The 18,567-nt window shown below is 36.4% G+C and overlaps 2 protein-coding genes and 1 pseudogene across 3 annotated transcripts; 2 read left to right on the top strand and 1 right to left on the bottom strand.

Moving 5' to 3' along the window:
* Window positions 1-6: 6 nt before the first annotated feature.
* On the top strand, window positions 7-1,218 carry LOC140818253 (protein LURP-one-related 15-like; annotated as a pseudogene).
* On the bottom strand, window positions 1,108-13,165 carry LOC140818246 (regulatory-associated protein of TOR 1-like). The gene is given in 24 exon segments (XM_073178154.1): window positions 1,108-1,944; window positions 2,115-2,199; window positions 2,638-2,723; window positions 3,193-3,294; window positions 3,431-3,576; window positions 3,668-3,792; window positions 4,623-4,746; window positions 4,849-5,181; window positions 5,385-5,996; window positions 6,162-6,348; window positions 6,492-6,818; window positions 6,820-6,846; window positions 7,225-7,335; window positions 7,430-7,513; window positions 7,998-8,099; window positions 8,262-8,340; window positions 8,450-8,594; window positions 8,700-8,854; window positions 9,647-9,804; window positions 9,891-10,007; window positions 10,255-10,413; window positions 10,596-10,678; window positions 11,715-11,817; window positions 12,400-13,165. Coding segments are annotated over 24 exon segments (4,128 nt in total). The 5' UTR covers window positions 12,739-13,165; the 3' UTR covers window positions 1,108-1,605.
* Window positions 13,166-14,766: 1,601 nt separating this feature from the next.
* On the top strand, window positions 14,767-18,336 carry LOC140818230 (uncharacterized). 2 transcript variants are annotated; one of them, XM_073178135.1, is made up of 6 exons: window positions 14,767-14,925; window positions 15,645-15,745; window positions 16,244-16,440; window positions 16,842-17,043; window positions 17,748-17,807; window positions 17,948-18,336. In XM_073178135.1, the coding sequence occupies exons 3-6, from the start codon at window positions 16,346-16,348 to the stop codon at window positions 18,110-18,112; spliced, it is 522 nt and encodes a 173-aa protein (XP_073034236.1). In that variant the 5' UTR covers window positions 14,767-14,925; window positions 15,645-15,745; window positions 16,244-16,345; the 3' UTR covers window positions 18,113-18,336. The 2 variants fall into 2 exon arrangements, with proteins under 2 accessions (XP_073034236.1, XP_073034245.1); XM_073178144.1 differs by lacking the exon at window positions 14,767-14,925 and adding an exon at window positions 15,078-15,279.
* Window positions 18,337-18,567: the final 231 nt, after the last annotated feature.

Here is an 18,567-nt window from a genome sequence, read left to right as displayed (position 1 = left end):
ATGTGCCAGCATAACTGGAAGATAATTTGAATACCGCAGCTGACTTCTGAAATAGGAGATGAAATTCACACTGGATGATGCATCTATAAATTGAGGCATCATTCGGTATTTCTAAGTATCCCATTCTGAGTTCTTCTCTCAGTATACATATATTTGAGTGTGTTTTATAATATTTGTGAGGTGTTTTGTTCTCCTATATTAAGAGAGTTTGTATTCTCTTTGGAAACACAGTCAGTGAAGTTGTACACCACAAAATATTATAGTGGAAATCTTTTCATCTTGCCCGTGGTTTTTACACTAATAATTTTTTAAGGGTTTTTCAAGTAAATCTCGGTGTCCAGTTTATTCTTTATTTTCGGATTTTATTATCTCAAATTCCGCACGTGGGACCAACAGAGTGCACACAGAAAATGGCAACTTTTCAAGCTCAGACCCTGATGACTGAATTGGACCTAATCTCAGGCAGTAATAAGGAAGAAAATTCATGGGATTTTAAAGTCTTGGGTAGCAGGTTAGAGAGGTCATGTGGTATATATGATAGCAATTCAACAGCCATTGCACAGGTAAAATACCAAACGGTATTCATCAAATACGTTTGTGGTAAACCATTATCAGACTGGTAGAGTATCGGTTTTCCTTCGGAATCATTCTTCTAAAGTACACTACTTCATATTAACGCAGATGCACAAGCAGAACACGTTTGGGGGCGTTGTGATTGGAAAGGATACTTATAGTTTGATTGTGTTATCCAAATGTTGACTATGCCTTCATAGTTGGTTTGATGGTTATACTTGATGAAATCAACGCGGATAAAGCCGATTAATCGCCAAATTCAACTTCTCCGTCGTGAATAAATGATAAACATGCATCGGTCGAGTTTATGTCGTACTTGGGAAGAAAAAAGGTACTAGAATCTGTCTCCTGAAAGTAACGAATGAGTTGAATATAGTGATCGAGTTGAGGGCGGTTGTGATTAACAACATTGCAAATATGCGTGCAGACAATAATTAAAGTGAATTCTAAGCATTTTATGACAAAACAACATATTTATCTTTGTAATGCCCACTAGCAAGATGCAAATATATGTTGTCGACAAGGAAATAAATGTTGAGCTAAAAGCTAGCAGGCTGAATAATATAAATAAATACTAATACAACTGTACAGATTGGAAAAAGTTTGCATCTGTTCAAAAAGGTACGAAAAGAAGATGACGAAAGGGAAGGAAGACAGAGGAAAGAAAGCAACACGAGAAAAATCACACTAAAAAAACCAAAGAAAAAATGAAGGAAAATTGACATACATACAGCTTTCTTCTTCACCTATACACAGATTATTTGCCATAGCCTCCACGGAAAAAGTTGATTCTTCCCAACTTTTGAGAACTCAAGAGAGGAGGCCAAATAATATATTATTCACTTTCAAATCCGAACCCATTTAAGTCACCACTCTTGATGCAACCTGATTGTTAGAAAACGTGACTGGTCGATTTGCAAATCCTTCATTCCAAGTGTACTGGTCGATTTGCAAATCCTTCATTCCAAGATCATATTCTGTCAACCTCCATCACTCTCCAAAAGGCTTTCAAATGTCATAATAGTTTTGTGCTCATTTTGGTGGAGAGATCTCATCGGCATATATTGAAACACAAGAATCAGCCGCTCCGGCAGCCAGCAGAACTTGATAGGGATGGAAGGTAAGGCAGCTAACAGATCCAATCTTCTGAGCCATGAAAGTGGGGTGATACCTAATGGTGCCTAACTGATCACCCGTCAAGTTGAATATTTTGATAAATTGCTTAGCAGAGCCACTAGCAACAAGGGGTGCATGCCGATGAATGGCCAATGCTGTAAGTGATCCCCTATGGGCTTCGATGGTGAGGTATGTCTTTTTGGCGGCTCTCATGTCAAGAAACTGGATATTACCAGCCTGGGATGCACTGACGAGCTGTTTAAGGAAAGAAAAAAAGATGGTGATAAAGCTGCACTAGCCATCAACATAGACTCAACCTCATTCATATTAGGTATTCCACGGCTGTTACTACGGCAGGAACATTGCAGAAACAACAGTAAGACGAGCACATGATGAAGCCATCACATGGAGAGAAAGAGAGTCACCTTTGCTGGTTCAAGTCCAGGTTGGAAGCCCATCCCTACAACTCTTTCAACGCGTTGGGTGTGAGGTTGGGTTTCACTAACCAGCCTAAATCAAGCATGCAAAAATACAGAGAAAAGCAGATAGTTAAACATACACTTAAAAAATAGTTTTAATGCAGGATAAATAGCCAAAACATGCATAATAAACATAGATCAGGAATCATGAGTCCATTTATTAAATATTAACCAAGTGTTATAGATGAACGGCTGATAAGTTGACAATTGCACAATCTTAACTAGACTGCCCAAGAAACATCTAAGCAGTTGCACAGTAACCAATATAAAAGGTTTGCAAGCATGGCCCACAAAAGCTTCTTGCTGAAACATGGCAACAAGCTGTCTCGTCATGAGAGGATGAAAGGACAAATATTCTGAAACTATAATCAGATGCCCATCAAAGTGCATAAAAGTGGAAACAAAGCACCATGGAGCTCACAATGGCCTCGGGGGTGATAAAACAAACAAACAAACAAAAAATTCTTACATTTCAGGAGTACGAATGTCATATAACCGGACATAGCCATCCACAAAACCAGCAGCAAATTGACCACCATGAACTTGAGAAACAGCCTACGTGATGCACAAACAAATCGGCTGATAAGAAACTCTGAATTTGTAAAAAAGATAGGGTAGACAAAAGAGGTTAGAAACCAACCATGAAGGCAGAGCGGGTTATTGAACACATTAAGCAATCTCAGATTAAGTTAATGATTAGTGATAAGGAGACTTGTGTGTGCAAGAGGAAGAAGCGAAGTCCTAGACACTAAACTGGCATAGTGAGATCACATGTGATTTGCAACTTAACAGATCCGATTTTAACTCCAACAAAAATAATTATAAAACCACCAACCAGCACAAATATTACTTATCAAGTAAAATCGTACAATGCATTAAGACAACAATGGACACTGAAAATCATCAAGGTTGATTTGACAAATAAAAAAAAACAATTTCAAAAGCAACAGGATGAAAAATTTGGAAGATATAATTCCTCATATTAGCCATTTTCCAATCTGAATAATTTCTAAGTAAAACCCACCAATGCTGAGATGCTAGAATCAGATGTCAAGGGAATAGTGCTGACGAGTTGCTCTTTATCCAGATCCCACGCTGTGATAGATGAAATTTCGCCTGATGCAAACTAGTACGGAAGCAAAGAAGGCATGTATAAGAAAAGCATGATAAAAATACCAAGTAGTACATTTGTCCATGTGTGTCTTGGGTATTAAATTTGCAGAAAATAGTTAGCATAAACCACAGTAAGCTGTAGAGCCTACAAGATATCCAGACTGCTGCTGCCAATCAACAACAGCATTCACAGCACGTACACCAGGTCTGTGACCACGAATTGAAGCAAATGCAGTAACTAATTTCTGCTCCCCTTTTGAGGTGAAATTTTTCCAAATCCGAATGTTTCCATCATCTAATTCCAATTAAGTAGGGTATAGATCAATTTTAAAAATTATTGACAGATACAAGTAAAAATGTTGAGCAAACTTGAGAAAGGAATTTACTTGATGCTACAAGGAGCAAGTTCTCAACAAGCTCATTTACAAGACAGAGCTTCGAAACGCCTTTATCAGGATAATCATGGTTATCGAAACTGTTAAGAAGAGTAGCTTCCTCATAATTCCATACCCTATCATATCACATACCGAGAAAGCAGAGTAAAATGTCAAGCATAAACAAATGAATCCAACTGACAACATAACAGAGCAAACTCAAGAACTGCTCAACCACCAGAGACAAAGGATCAAATATATTTTTTCAAAAGGAGTCATACAAGAATAGCCTCCATGGCCCTGTACAAAGTTTTCACATGAAGTTCAAAAACCAAGCGTAAGACAGATGGCAAGTCCACCAAAACTTGATTTCGATCACGAGGAATGTTAAGCATTAATATATTCCGACGACTCCTCACAGGACAAAACCAAATGACAAGCACTTTTACGATCACATTTGCCAATAAGCCAACATATGCAATGACAAAAATTTATCTTGACATCGCGACCATGCTTCTTAATGTGCTATACTTTCCTGATAAAGCAAGTCAAAATTAGCTTCATCTTTATGGTTGGTTAATCAACACTATTTCACCCAAAAAAAATAGTATTTACAAAATGCTTTTGACCCCATATTCCCCTATGTCAACTTCACACTAATTAGAACAAGGGAACAATAACTAATTAGAACAAGAGCACAATAATGAAGTTATGAAACAATGCTACAACGTGAAAACTTTAGATAAGAGGTGACATGAACTCCAAACGTAGCAAACAGCTACCAAAAGAAAAACTCCTCCCTTGCAAAAGTACAAGTATGAAATTCTTATATGATCAGCCTTTCGGAATAAATATTCTAGACAATAAAAGCATTTGCACCAAAAAACTGATAGATTGACTAAAATTCAATGACGCATCCAATCAATTGGTGAAACATATAGTGCCAAAGTGCACCAATTTCACCCACCTAATCTTTTCATTTTCATCTGAAGCAATTACAACAGGCGAAAAGGGCTGTAACAGTGTGGTCTTGGTACCAGTCACAAATCTGGTATCCCAACCGGCGATTTGATTATGCATTTTACTCACAGCTGAAAACGCAAGTAATATGGTTCGATCATGAAGTTGTTTGTCAAAATGAGAAGCGTGAGAGAAAAAATCAGGGACAATAACAATCAGTTGAATATACCAACCAGAGTGTTGACATTTCACAATGTAGTCTAATGCTTGTTTCTCGTTTTTTTCTCTTCTAACAATTATATCTTCGCTATCATCCACTGCAGTAAGAAGTGGCTTTGAAAAGTGACCACAGCTCCAATTATAGATCGTCGATTGTGGAAGAAAACTACGCTCAGAAGCTCCAGATAGTCCAGAAGAACCTAATAGTGAATCAGCAAGTCCTGAGTCTGGAGGATTCATTAGGTGTGGCCTAAAATCCAAGGAGCTTACTCTCCGTATTCCTGTCATGTAGCTTGGTCTGGGAGGACTAACTGGAGGGGTTCTAAATGTCAATGGCAGACGGCCTCCTACACAAATTTAATAGAATAGTTACAAGATAAATTGCTACAATAAAGGATAAAGCTCAATTGCAGAGAAAACAGAAAAAAAATAAGACACAATTCCAGAACATAAAGGACACAACACACTAAGCTTTCAACAGCAAGAACTAAAGATGTAAATAACCAAATTCTAACTATCATGCCACAAACCACCAAGATAATCATCTTACCACCATTCAGTTCAAACCAAGAAGAGGAACGAGCCAATCCAGAAAGACTGGTGGTTGCCGTTGTGGATGATTCATTGGGATGAGCACTTCCACCAGCAGATTTAACCGATTTTGTCACTTGTTCAATACCAATAATGGATAATACTCTTCGCCCAAGACTGGCAACGCGTGGTGATGGATCCTTCGCTAGAGTACACATAGCCAATACACATTGCGAATATAGTGAATTATCTAATGGCCTTCGCCTTGAATGGTTAACAACACCATTGCTAACAAAGTCATTTAATGCACCAGAATCAGAATGCTGTGACGAATCATCAGAAAGTGGGGATCCATGCATTATTCCAGAGGTAGCAAGAGGGCTACCAGAGGAGACTCTCCCATCACGAGTCACCGCCTGACTGTCATTCCCAACCCGCGATAAAGGACCAACTGGAGATGGAACTCTATTTCCATGTGCCTTGTAATGAACCGGAGTTGTGTATCCACTACCAGAACCATTGATTGCAAAAGAAGGCAGAGTTGCGAGCACTGAGTTGGATTGGGGCTTCCAATAAGCAGCAGCAACCGACTTAATATGTTTGTTGTGACCAAAGGAGAAACGAGCCAGAGCTGTTTGCCAGAGGAATAAATTCATCGCAGTTCAAATTAATAATAAGATGATGCAATTGTCAGATGATTTAGAAAAAAATTACTGAAAAGGGTTTCATGACCAGGAATTTGAGGAATAAAACATTTTTTAACAGGGGCAAGCACAAGCATTCAAAATGTACGTACCCACGGCAACTTCAGCTCGCACCAGTGGGCTTCCATCAGAAACAACACTCAACAGACTCTTAATAACACCAGCTTCGGCCTTAATTTTTTCATCATCATCAGAGTCTTCATCTCCAAGACCATCTCTTGTTGCGTCAAATCCAAAATCAAGTAAAGTTCCCAGAGAAAAAACAGCTGCTGCCCGAACCTAAATAAATGTGATTCAAATTTAAAATATGCCCATCAAACTAAGCATTGGAAAGTGCACGTTTGTTTATTTTAGTCGCCTGATACATCAGAAATTTCACAACACACGAGCATATAAATCATGCAGTTAACGAAGTGACAAACCTCGGGCTGCGGCTCTGAAAGTAGAGGTTCAACAACAGCAAGAGCATCAGCCTGCAAACCTATCATTTGAGCCTCCAAAAAATCTTCCCACAACTTACCAAGGCACAAACATATCCATTGAAGAAACAGAGGTCCAGTTTGTGCCTCATTTGGTGAGGAGCTTTGAAGAATTTTTAGACAAACATGTATGAGACCAGCTTCCATGCATACTTCCTGACCCCGCCTGTAACCATCTACAATGACAGCCAAGACAAATGCAGCCATTGCTCGTTGCTCCGGATATGCTTCCACGCTGTCAAGAAACCTAATGAAATATGTGTGCCCACCAGTCCTTCACGAGATCAACCTGACAAGACTATAGAGATAGGAAGTTATCGCCATAGTTCAACATCCTTGCATTCCAATCAAAAGGGAAGTACATAAATAAAAAGATAATAAGCCAAGATATTCTTACATATTACAAGTGTTGTTTCAATGAAAGGTTATTCTAAACATGGACAGATCAAATAGAAATGGCAATTCTAGGATTTAGTTGATTCGGCCCAATTCCAAAAGTAGTTTACTGGAAATATTATGGTTGCTGGCGGAGTCTGCTATGACGACAAGATTCATCATCTAAAGTTACTTTTGTAAGTTCTCTTGTAAGCATGAGGGATAAATCTCAATAGTTTACAAAAGTTTGAAACAAAAAATCTCAAGAGGGAGAGAAGAAAAAGGAAAAGATATACTGCACCTTATCGAGTGCAAGAATCTTTGTCCAGATGAACACGAGAATTTGACGTAGCTCTGGGGTGGTCGTCGCCAGAAGCTTTAACACATAAGGAAATATTCCGACAGACAATGCCTAAATAAGGTATGTAAGCAAATGTGTAACTACTCTGAGGTATACACTCCAGCTACTAGTTAACATAATAATCATCAAAGCCAGTAAGAAATACCAGATCCACAGCCCAAGGCCCCATGTCCAAAAATTTACCGAGAAGAACCAATGCACGAAATCTATGGCACTGGCTGAGTAAAACCTGAGAAATTCATTAAAAAATAGAGGTCAACAGGTTTTCAAAACTTAACAGAATAGATTATCATATAGGAATAGCAATTATTAAAAGAATCCATAAAAAATAACCAGTGAATTGTGTTAGGAACAAAATATTAAACGACAGAGTTTAACTCTAAGCTTAAAAAAGACCACGGTTACTTTAGGTTCTTCAGAAAGCGTATTTCAGAAAGACTGGCTCATCAACTTGGGATTTAAATGTCATAAGTAGTTGTTTTCAACTATTTCTTTGAAGACTAAACCCTCTCCCATCAAAATTTACCACCAATATTATAATATTATCAAAATTGTTCAAATGTATTAGTCAGTGAACTTGTTTAATACAGCACAAACTCATCCAGAACCAAAAACTTCCCACATAAAAAAATGGAACTTTCTACATGAGTTGCATCCCAGAAATTCATCAAGAGTTGAGAAATAATTGACTAGGAACATCGAATAAACCCCACCTGAAGAACAATTGGTAACTGTTCAGGTGGCTTTTTATATTCTGATCCATGATTAAGCCACACCTCAAAAGCTTTTAACTGCTCAGTAAAAAATGGACTGGTCTGGAGAGAACAGCAACCAAAACAATGTAAAAGGGTCGCTTATTCATTAGTCAGTAATCACATTAAAAAAAACTTTCATGCAGATGTGCTCACATTTTCAATTCCCACCCAGCAAAAAAATAACATAGAATGCATACAAAAAAACAAATCAACGGTTAAGACCTGGAACTCTACATTAGGATCCTCAACTAAAGCTGGAAGCTGAGAAAGGCATATTTCAGCAGCCATGTCCCAAGCATCCCTATAATTCAGAAGCAAAAAATAATGAACAGATGGATATTGATTCTTGAATCTTGATCCAATTAAATTTCAGGAGTAAATAGAAATACAAGGAAGACTCTTGCAATTACCACATATGATGTTGATGAGTTGGTGGCAAAACTGGATATGAAATTGGAGAACAATTAGCAGAGCGCATAATCCTTTCAGCAAGTAAAAAATTCCGGAACATGCTAGCAACTAAAAGATCTTGTCTGAACAATTTCTGGAACAATTCTGCAGAATCCAATATTCACTGGCATTTAGATATACCAAAATGCATGCTAAAGAACAAAAATTTATGTTAAAATAGACTTCATAAAATTATATATCTATCATTACCACGAGGAAGTACATTCCAGGCTATAGTGTCAGTCACAGCTGTGAATATCCAGTTCAACTCACCAAGTAGGGTCTTCCGGTCAGTTTGGCGACCAGGAATTTTATCAATTAAAGAATAATCAAATGACTCGTGAAGCAACGAGCGGGTGCAAAACCTGAAATATATAAAATAATACATAAAAGCAGAAAGAGGCCACGCCACCACGTTGAGAAGCACAATAACCCACCCCACCCAAACAAGAAAAGTACATGTCATAAATGTTCTGTCACCCAAATGAAGTGAAATCACCAGAGCACATATGATGCCTAGAGTTCATATCATGTGATGAACTTAAGGAATATTAAGAATAAATAACAGATAACGTCATATAATTGTCAACATGCAAACATACCATGTCATCAGCACCAAACTGTCAAACATGTTCAGATAATCATTTATTGAAAGCAACCATAAATGGAGAAATCATACAGCAAACTGAGCAGAAAGACAGCAAATTCAGTGGCAAACTGAGAAGTGAACCGCAATGTCGACCATAATACTAAGCAAGTTTGAAAACTTAAAGAAGGATGGTGACAGTTATCCAAGACACTGACAAACACAGAGAGATTCAGATTAAAGAGCTTGTAAGTAACAATTTGGTATTGGGTGCATGCAAATAAATGTGCTGAGTCATTAACCACTGACAGCTAACAGTTTGAATTATTACAAGGAGAATAAACATTCTTCTGTGTGTTCGACTTTAAGGCTTGCACTTAGAAATGCTAGACAAATTTCCTGCAGATAAGACGTGTTGGAAGTATATGATACATCAGAAAATGATGCTGAGAATTACGGGAAGTAGTTAGTTCATATTCATACCCACCATGAAATTAAGAGCAGTCGATAGAAGAACTCTTAACAATCAAATAACAATAATCGAGATAAACAATAATGAGCCGAGAGTCACCATCTTAATGCCATTTTTATTGGGGTTGTGAGGCAAGAAGTAAATATATCAGCAGGAAATTCAACACTCTGAGGAAGAGTCTCATGAGCTTCACATGCTGCCAGCAAAATACAATCCCTCGTGGAAGGTCCTGAACTTGAAGTGCTGCAATCCTGGAGCTGTCATAAGAGAGATTATTTAAAAGATAAGTTGGTAAAGCAAAAAAAAATAGCTGTTTTACTGGGCCATGTTTATTGTCAAGTACCTCAATGAAGGCACTAACAATCATCCCAGCAGCAGAACAATCAAAAACATATATAGAGGGTGTCTTCAACCAGGAATCCAGATCACTGATTGGCAAAGGGATGTACTGTGTATAACTCTGCGGGAACAGCAAATGAGAACAGGGGGAGAGGAAAAATTTTAGTTAGACTGGATGGATTATTTTTGCCAGACCATGTAATTAGCAACATTACCTTTTTTACAAAACATTCCAATATAGTGGGGTTATAAGTCTTGACTTACAACCACATGGTTAAGTAAAAACACCCAAACCAGTTCACATAACATTTTCCAAGTACAGGATTAATGCACTGAGGGCACAAAAGATGTGGTCTCAGCAAACGGACCTTATTAAACAGCCAAATTTCACCATTAGGAGTAGGCTTCGGTACACCATGACCATTATAGTGAAAAAGAACTCTCTCAGATTTTGCATATTTGCGACATTTAGTGCATAGTTTCTTGATTTCATCAACAGTGGGATCCAATGAAATTTCGTAACGAGCCTGCTCAAGCATCAACAAATTAACATAAATTTAATCACCCTAGCATGAGTATCAAATGCATAATCTCTCTATCTCTGTTCATTTATATAAACTAATCATACTACTATATTATATCAGAATTATAGCATATCAAATCATATAATCAAAGCATCCAAAATAAGAGGAGAAAAATATTTACATACCTTTGGTTGCCACCGCTCATATTGTTGGTTCAAGGTTCTACCTATTGTTTCAAGCGCTTTCTGAGGTGCCATTGTGAAAGGGTCTACAAAAAAATGGTGATAAAATACATTAACTTGTATGATCAATTATAATTTATGGACAACTTGGAATTTACATCATAGCTGTGCGAACAAAATAAATTCATAACAAATTTTCCACAAGGAAATAAAATAAGACCATAACAATCATGCCATGTTCATAAAAACCTCCACTATCATAACACCAGAAGATCAAAGTCTTCTACTCTTCTTAAATAAAACAAAAGACATGAAGGATGTGGTTCAGCGATAGGTAACCATCATCCTCACGGGTCACAATACATTTTTAAAATCCATCAAACACGTCCTAATTAACAATCAATATGTCAAAGACAAATCTTGCATATTTTCAAATTGTATGAAATCTGTAAAGTATGCAAAAGTGCTGAAATCCTCTACACTTTCCTTAATCCAGAAAACAGAGCCCAAGGAAAAAAAATGAAAAGAAAGTAACCAACCAATAGCAGCAGCAGCATTTTTACTTCAGGTTTCACAAAAAAAAAAAAAAGAAGAAGAGATTTTCTGAATTGCAAAATAGATAAAAATAACAGAGGAAAAAGCTTCCCCTGCTGATCTCCTTTCAGTCTGACAAAGATTTATCATTTTCTGTTCAAACAACTTCTTCCCAAAATGGAACCGGCCACGTGACAAAATACTTTACACCCTTCACCATAGCCTAAACCAATATAACTACATACCAACTACTCGCTTTAAATTGAAGAGCAAAGCAGTTTCCTTTATGGACACCCACAAAGTTCAAATACAAAACACTAAACCAGCCATTTTCAAATCACAAAGCTAGCGCCAAGGCATGCACATGACATGGAAGTGGTGATGCTATGAAAATCTAGAGCGGTAGAAAAAGGCAATGCCTGTGAATAGCCTCTCTGAAAGAATACCACCCTGCCACTAGCTTTGTACAAAAGTTAAGATAAGTTCCAGATATAATGGCATAAATTAATACTACAGTCAAACAAATTAGGTTAATCAAGTACTATCAAGTAAGTGGTGAACAAAATTAATTAAGGAAGACGAATTTACCGATCCAGCATTCCATACGTGCACAAGGAGATATCTTTATTACATCGGGTGGATCAACACTAATGTTTAAACACAGAACCAGAGCAACACAACCAGTCTTCATCTGCAATGATGATTTTAGAGGTAACACGAATAATTTTGTAAATGAAAAAATGATCCACAGAACCGCTTCAACAAAAAAGATACATCAACTCACTGACATACCACCAGAGACGTGAAATTCTACATTCAAAGAAAACACCTCAAAACCACTTCAATCAGTTAGCGATAGAATACCACTTATGATAACACAAACACTAGAATTCTAGCACCAGAAAACATTGATTTCATCCAATTCCAAGCAAAGCAAATGTCAAAGTTCTGATATCGAACCCGGACGGCATATTGGGTGAATTTAGAAGAATGGCTTCAGAAAAGCTAAAGATGGAAAGTGTTTGAAAAGGGGCAGGGTCTTAACAAGGAGACGGGCACCACAAAAGCTGGACAAGCCATCGTCTTCATTTCAACTCGGTGAGTGACAAACTCTCTTTCTTCACAGATTATAGCACCACACAATATAACATTTAATGCCCGTATTCACATATGCAGTGTGGATTCACACAATTAATGCACTAGGGTAAACAGGAAAGAACATTATATTCATAAATCAGCAAACAGAATAAAGAGATAAAATCAGGGAGCTTACTCGATCCCGGGGCCGCCATTTTGAGACCAGCCCACTGTCTGACGGGCCCGAAGGCACGCACTCCTCAAAACCATCATGCCTGAACTCACACAACACTAAAGTCTGCGGCAAGTACGCCATGCTGGTGGTGGTGGTCATAACTACGTAGCTACTGCTGGCTGTCTCACTAAAATCCCTGGCATTATCGTTATTATTATCAACGCTATTGCTACTATTAACACTTCTCTCACCATCCTCCTCCACGTGAGTATCATTTGAGGAGAACTCCTCCAAGTGGTTAGAGACGGCCGCTGAAGATTGAGAAAATCGAGATGCAGCCATCAAACCCCCCAATGCCATAAAATTTCAACCAATTTCCCAAGTTTCTTCAGCCCTGCCCTGGTCGGACTGATTTTGCCGGGAAACTCATTGAAAAAAAACCCTAATCGCCCCAATTGATCGGATAAGCCCAAGAACTTTGGGATCCTTCAGTTCCAACTTTTAGGGAAGAATGAAAGACAGAGATAGATATAGAAAGGCGGGTGTTTGAGAAGAGGTGACGATTAATCGACGAAGCCTGTAAAAGAACGGCGCAAGGAGATGGAGAGAGGGAAGTACGGATAATCCAGCTCTGGAAAAACCTAAACTGCGGCAGAGCGAATATCGGCGGCGGCGGAGGGGCCGATGGAAGCGTAGATATACATGTATTATACAAAGCACAGAGAAGAGGTGAAGTGCGGCTCTTGTGCACAATTCTCGAAAGGGGAAGTGGAAAATGTTATTTATTAGTCTTTTTATTCCTTCGATATTCTGCTTTATTTTTGGCATAATAACTCTATTTTATATGCTCGGAGTTGGGGGTTATAAAATGAAAGAAAAATAAACCCGATTAGTTTGGATATATCTTCCTTTTAAAAAATATTTATATTCCATAAATATATTGTTTTTTTCATCTATTACTTTAATTCAAATTTCTTGGAGATGAATCCGTAATCTATTATTCTTATATTCTAAAATAGATCTCATACTCAGATGGTATATTATATAGTTGTAAAATGTGATATAGATCATACTCAGATTGAATATTATTTTGTTGTAAAATTAATATTCTCATTTCTAGATTCTCGCTTTTTATTTTATTTACATTTACATGTTCGTTCTTATAATACTAGCTACTCTGCACACGCGGTGCGTGTGTGTACAATTTTTTTTATAATTATTTATGGACTAAAATGAAATTTGACAAATTATCGATGTACTAAAGTGCTATTTGAATACTTGTAATAAAAAAAATAAAAACAAAAATGTTTTTTGAAATTTTAAAAAAAACAAAAATGTAATTTTGATATCAAATAGGGGCAAAATAGGGAAACCAAAAAACAGACCAAAGACACCAAAAACAGTTATTCTAATATGCTTAAACTTAATAAATAGTAAAAGATATATGATCGTTTATGGATAGGAAACCCTTTTATTTCAAAGTGCTCATGAGATTTGCTTGATTAGTCATAGACAGCTCTCGTATTCAAGTTTGTTAATAATCAATGGTAAAAGTAAGTAAAAATTTGTGTGAGACGGTTTTACGAGTCGTATTTTATGATACAGATATCTATTTGGGTCATCCATGCAAAAATATTAATTTTTATTGTGAATATCGGTTGGGTTGACTCATCTCACAATTTGTCTCACAAGAGACATACTTGTAAAAGTATTGAACCTTTATTTTTTACAAAATTAATGACCAATCAAAGATAAATAATGTTACATTTGAATTAATAGATATGCAATCTATGGATTTCGTTTAGAGTAGGTTTATTGTGAGATAATCAAAGAGAAAGAATGTTACAAGCATTTAGGGTATGTTTGAAGAGATGCATTTGAAATCCATGAATTTCATTTAAAGTATGTTTTTTTGTTAGACGGTCTCAAGAATCTTTATGTACTAGACGGTTTAATTTTGATCATATTTATAATAAAAAGTAATATTTTTTGATGGACGATCCAAATAGAATATGAGTCTCACAAAATTGACATGTGATAATATCTCAAATAAGTTTTTGTGCTTCGTTAATGGTTTTAATGTAAACAATATATCGAATATTAAATATTTATATAAGTTATTTATATATTAATTATATAAAATATAATATATTTCAAATGATATTATTATTTATTGAAATTAATCCAAATTAACATTGAAATATGAACATATAATTGTGAATTTGAAACTGATGTTCTTGCTTTTCTATGAAATCAAAAATATATTTAAAATTCATTAATTTGAAATCTAATGCTCATCCAAAGGTAATATTGTCTTAATTGAAGTGAAATCTCGTGTTTGCCTGGGGGAAAGACATGAGTCGGAACACAAAGGAGTAATTTTCTGTTACAGAACTTACGTGTATTGGACAAAAGGACACGAATGGTCCACGTTAGTTATTCCCGGAGTATTAATACACGTATGTAAGACGAAGCAATCATCGATTTGGTTGGTTGCTTAGAGAGGGAAGAATTCGCTCTGGACCTGAAATCTCACCTTTTGGCCAGGTCAGAATTCTTTGATTTGTTAGTTTCCAGTTCCGATTGATTGCCTTTTATATTAGTGATGTTTTTGTGTGTTGGAAATTCGAAACGATTTAAGCACAGTTTGAATTAATGTAGAATGTTTTCTGCCTGTTGGATTAATTGGGGGCATCTTCACCATAGTAGGTTTCGGTGTTATATCGGGATTATCCGAGTTGGGCGTTACCGAATTGATCGAGTCCTATTCTGATGATGTTATGTGGTTTTTAATCAATCGAGAAATATTTGGATGATTGTTCAATGCAAAAGAAAGAGAAGCTTATCACTAACGAGCGAAACCATCCAAAACATCACCTGTTTGATGACTTGGTCGTTAAGGTAGTGTTTGCAAATATCACTCACTTTTTTTAATCACTTGCAAGCACTATGGTTTTACCAGAAAACTACCTAAATATTGTTTTACCAGAAAGTATCAACCTTTTCAGTGTAATTATCTTCTTGTAGATATGTACCTTTCTTTATGCTCTATCAACTCTTTCAGTGCAATTATCTTCTTGTAGATATGTGCCTTTCTTAATACTCCATTTTATTCCTTTTGTCGAATGTTTTGATTCAAGATATTGGGTTCATTGAGTGATTTTAGCTGTTGGTTAGCAAGTGTTTTGAAATTGTTGCGAGGGGGTGTTATCTTTTGTACTTGCTAAAATTCCTGTATTTTGGGCTGACATTTTCATTTGTTGCAGCATGGATATGAGGGTGCTCCTATTTTTATTCATAGTCAGCATCTTCTGGTGCTGTAATGCTAGAGATCTGACTTCTGCCGACTTCAATAAAATGATTTCAGGTTTGCATAGCTGTGAAATACATCGAACTCTATACATCATATAGAACCTTAATAATGGGTTTATCCCTTCATCATACGTGGCCAACTCTTGTGCACTTGTTAGATAAGGCCCCATATTCAGAATATATTATTATGGTGTCCAGAAGCCAGATAAAAAGACTCATCAGACACTTATAATTTAGTATTAGTATTATGACATGGCTTTCATGCATATCTATTGCATTTTGCATTGGTCACTCATCCAATGTGTTTGTGTTTCAGCACCGTTGAGTTCCCATGTGGTGTACCACATTAGCACCAGTCCTTGGAATGTTAATTTGCTGCCTAGAATCACCAGCAGCCCTTCCTTCACATAACACTCTTTCTGATTATGAATAAATTTGAGCAAATTTATTTAGTTTCTTGTCAGTCGTGTCTTTTTTAATAAAACAATGTTCTGTCTTGACTTTCAACAATAATTGTTTGCAGTGAATACTAATTTCTACCTTCTGTGTGCAGTTCAGCAGTCATATAACAAGCTGTCAGGGGGAGAATCTCCACATATGGAAGAAGTTACCAAGAACGAAACCTTGTGTTCATTGTGTGAAGAATTTTCTGCAGATGCTCTTAATTACCTCTCAGAGAACAAAACCCAAACCGAGATCATTGAAATCCTTCACAAAACCTGCGCTAGGATACCAACATTCAGTAAGCAGGTATTTAAGAAACTCTTGGGCCTAAGCTTAGATGTATTAAACGGAACTTTTCCATTTTGTTTCTTATAGTTTCAATAATCACTGATATGACCTACTAGTGTATAGTGCTAACCATATGAAAATATGGCCGCCATCCTATGTAATGTCTGCTAGTTTTAGGGCATATCATATAGAATGGAAGACAAAATTCTAATTTAATTGACTTAGTTAAGCACTGTAGGTTATTCTTTGAGAAAAATGTTAAAAATAAAAAAAGAAAATATATTATATAAAAAAACATGGAACTTCAGAATTCGGGTAAAGTTTCAGAAACAGCTAATTTTATAAGACTAGATTTTATTTGTTCTTATTCTGATATCTTATTCCGAGCACTTCTTGTGATTATTTTTTATTTCCTGCAGTGTGCAACTTTGGTGGACTATTATGCCCCTCTATTTTTCATGGAGGCTTTCCTCAATAGAACCTAATGGTTTCTGCCAAAAGTCTGGTCTTTGTGAAGTAGTGATTTCCTTTCCCCTGGATCTCTCTAAGAATAATAAATGTGATGTGTGCCATAATTTGGTAGCAGAAGCCTTATTGAAGTTGAAAGATCCCGACACTGAGGTAAATTCGTGCCTTCAGCTGATAAGCACCATATAAACATCAAGATAATTGATCTTGCAAACTATTGATGCAGATTTTGTTTTGCAACGGTAGCTCTACCTTCGGATCTTATAATGTGAGGCGCAATTGTTGTCTTATGGATAGATTGTTAGGTGTTTGCATAAGTTCCTAATAGGAATGCAGCCTGTTGGTGACATAAGATTCAGTATCTGTCTTGTAATAATAAGACAATGGCTGGTGGAATCATTTGAAGAGGTTCATTAAAAGTATCTCGCTGAAAAAATTGAAGAAGAAAATACAAATGTGGGACATTGAGTGTGTATGTCATGCATATTTATCAATACTAACATGGTTGCTATGGGAGCTATGTCAAGTCCATGCAGGACAATTAGAGACCAAGAACCTCGAAGAAATATTGGAGACATTCCTTGAAGTTATCACACCCTCAATTAAATGATTTTAGGACCGTGAATAATAATCATTCAGCATACATCCAGAATATAGTTATTTGCAATTATGTGATATCAAGCTGAATCATTTTTTTCTGCTTTTGTGCTTACTGTTTGATTGCGGTGCTCATTTGTTTTCAAAATCACTGCTGAAAACTAGCTAATTATTTTCAATATGATAACTCGACTGTAGCATTTATATTTGATTTCATGAAACATGGGCTCTGACATTGATTTATTTATTTGTTGTTTCAGTTGAAAGTGGTCGAGCTGCTCCTAAAGGCATGTAACTCAATCAAAAATAATGTCCAAAAGGTGAGCACACATGAAATTCATTTAGTTAGCTATGCTTCAATCTGATGGGCTTTACTTGTGATCGAGAATAGCATAGTGCAGTCTAACATTTCTTTCTGTAAAAAGCTCATTAGTTTGGTTTGATTTCTGTTTTTCTGCAGTGTAAAAGATTGGTATTTGAATATGCGCCTATTATTCTTGTCAACGCGGAGAAATTCTTAGAAACAAATGATGTATGCACTATATTGCATGCTTGTGATGAAGTTGCGGCAGAACAAGCAGTGATAGCGAGTAGGACAGATACAACCATGCAGTCTGCATCTTAATGAAAGTAATTATCAACCAGTTTGTATTTGTTATTCATGTGATGTAAAATATACAGCTTTATTACATTGTATTGTTATAATTAAAAAAGAACAAGAAGGAAAAAAGATCACATCGTGCTGTGTGCTAATGCAGTAGTATGGCAAGTGACTGATATCGAATATTTGGTTCGCTGTAAATTGTATTCTTCCCGCATCGATGTATCTACAGGGCTGATTTAATGTTTGGTTCCTTAATATTGCATTTATTTCTATTCATACGGTCAAATTTTATGAGTGACGACTTGAGAATTCAATCTTACAAATAATTTAAGTGCACAAGAACTAACAAGTATCAGTGTGGGAACCTTTGCATCAAAATAAAACATTATAATTTTTACGTCAACTATGAAGTAACATGGTGGAAAATCAGGAAGTTTTTAAAGATCGTAACCTTTACACATTTCCCTGGAAATTTT

This window comes from Primulina eburnea, chromosome 2 (genome assembly GCF_022965805.1).
Source record: "Primulina eburnea isolate SZY01 chromosome 2, ASM2296580v1, whole genome shotgun sequence".
Lineage (NCBI taxonomy): Eukaryota > Viridiplantae > Streptophyta > Magnoliopsida > Lamiales > Gesneriaceae > Primulina > Primulina eburnea.
This window is presented reverse-complemented; position numbering and strand designations above follow the sequence as displayed.

What these genes read in the sequence shown, in the direction of transcription:
- LOC140818230 (XM_073178135.1), top strand. Translation starts at nt 16,346, where the DNA reads ATGCTCTTAATTACCTCTCAGAGAACAAAACCCAAACCGAGATCATTG. An exon ending in TGAAAGATCCCGACACTGAG is followed by an intron (nt 17,044 to 17,747) that starts GTAAATTCGTGC and finishes TTGTTGTTTCAG; the next exon opens with TTGAAAGTGGTCGAGCTGCT. An exon ending in TCAAAAATAATGTCCAAAAG is followed by an intron (nt 17,808 to 17,947) that starts GTGAGCACACAT and finishes GTTTTTCTGCAG; the next exon opens with TGTAAAAGATTGGTATTTGA.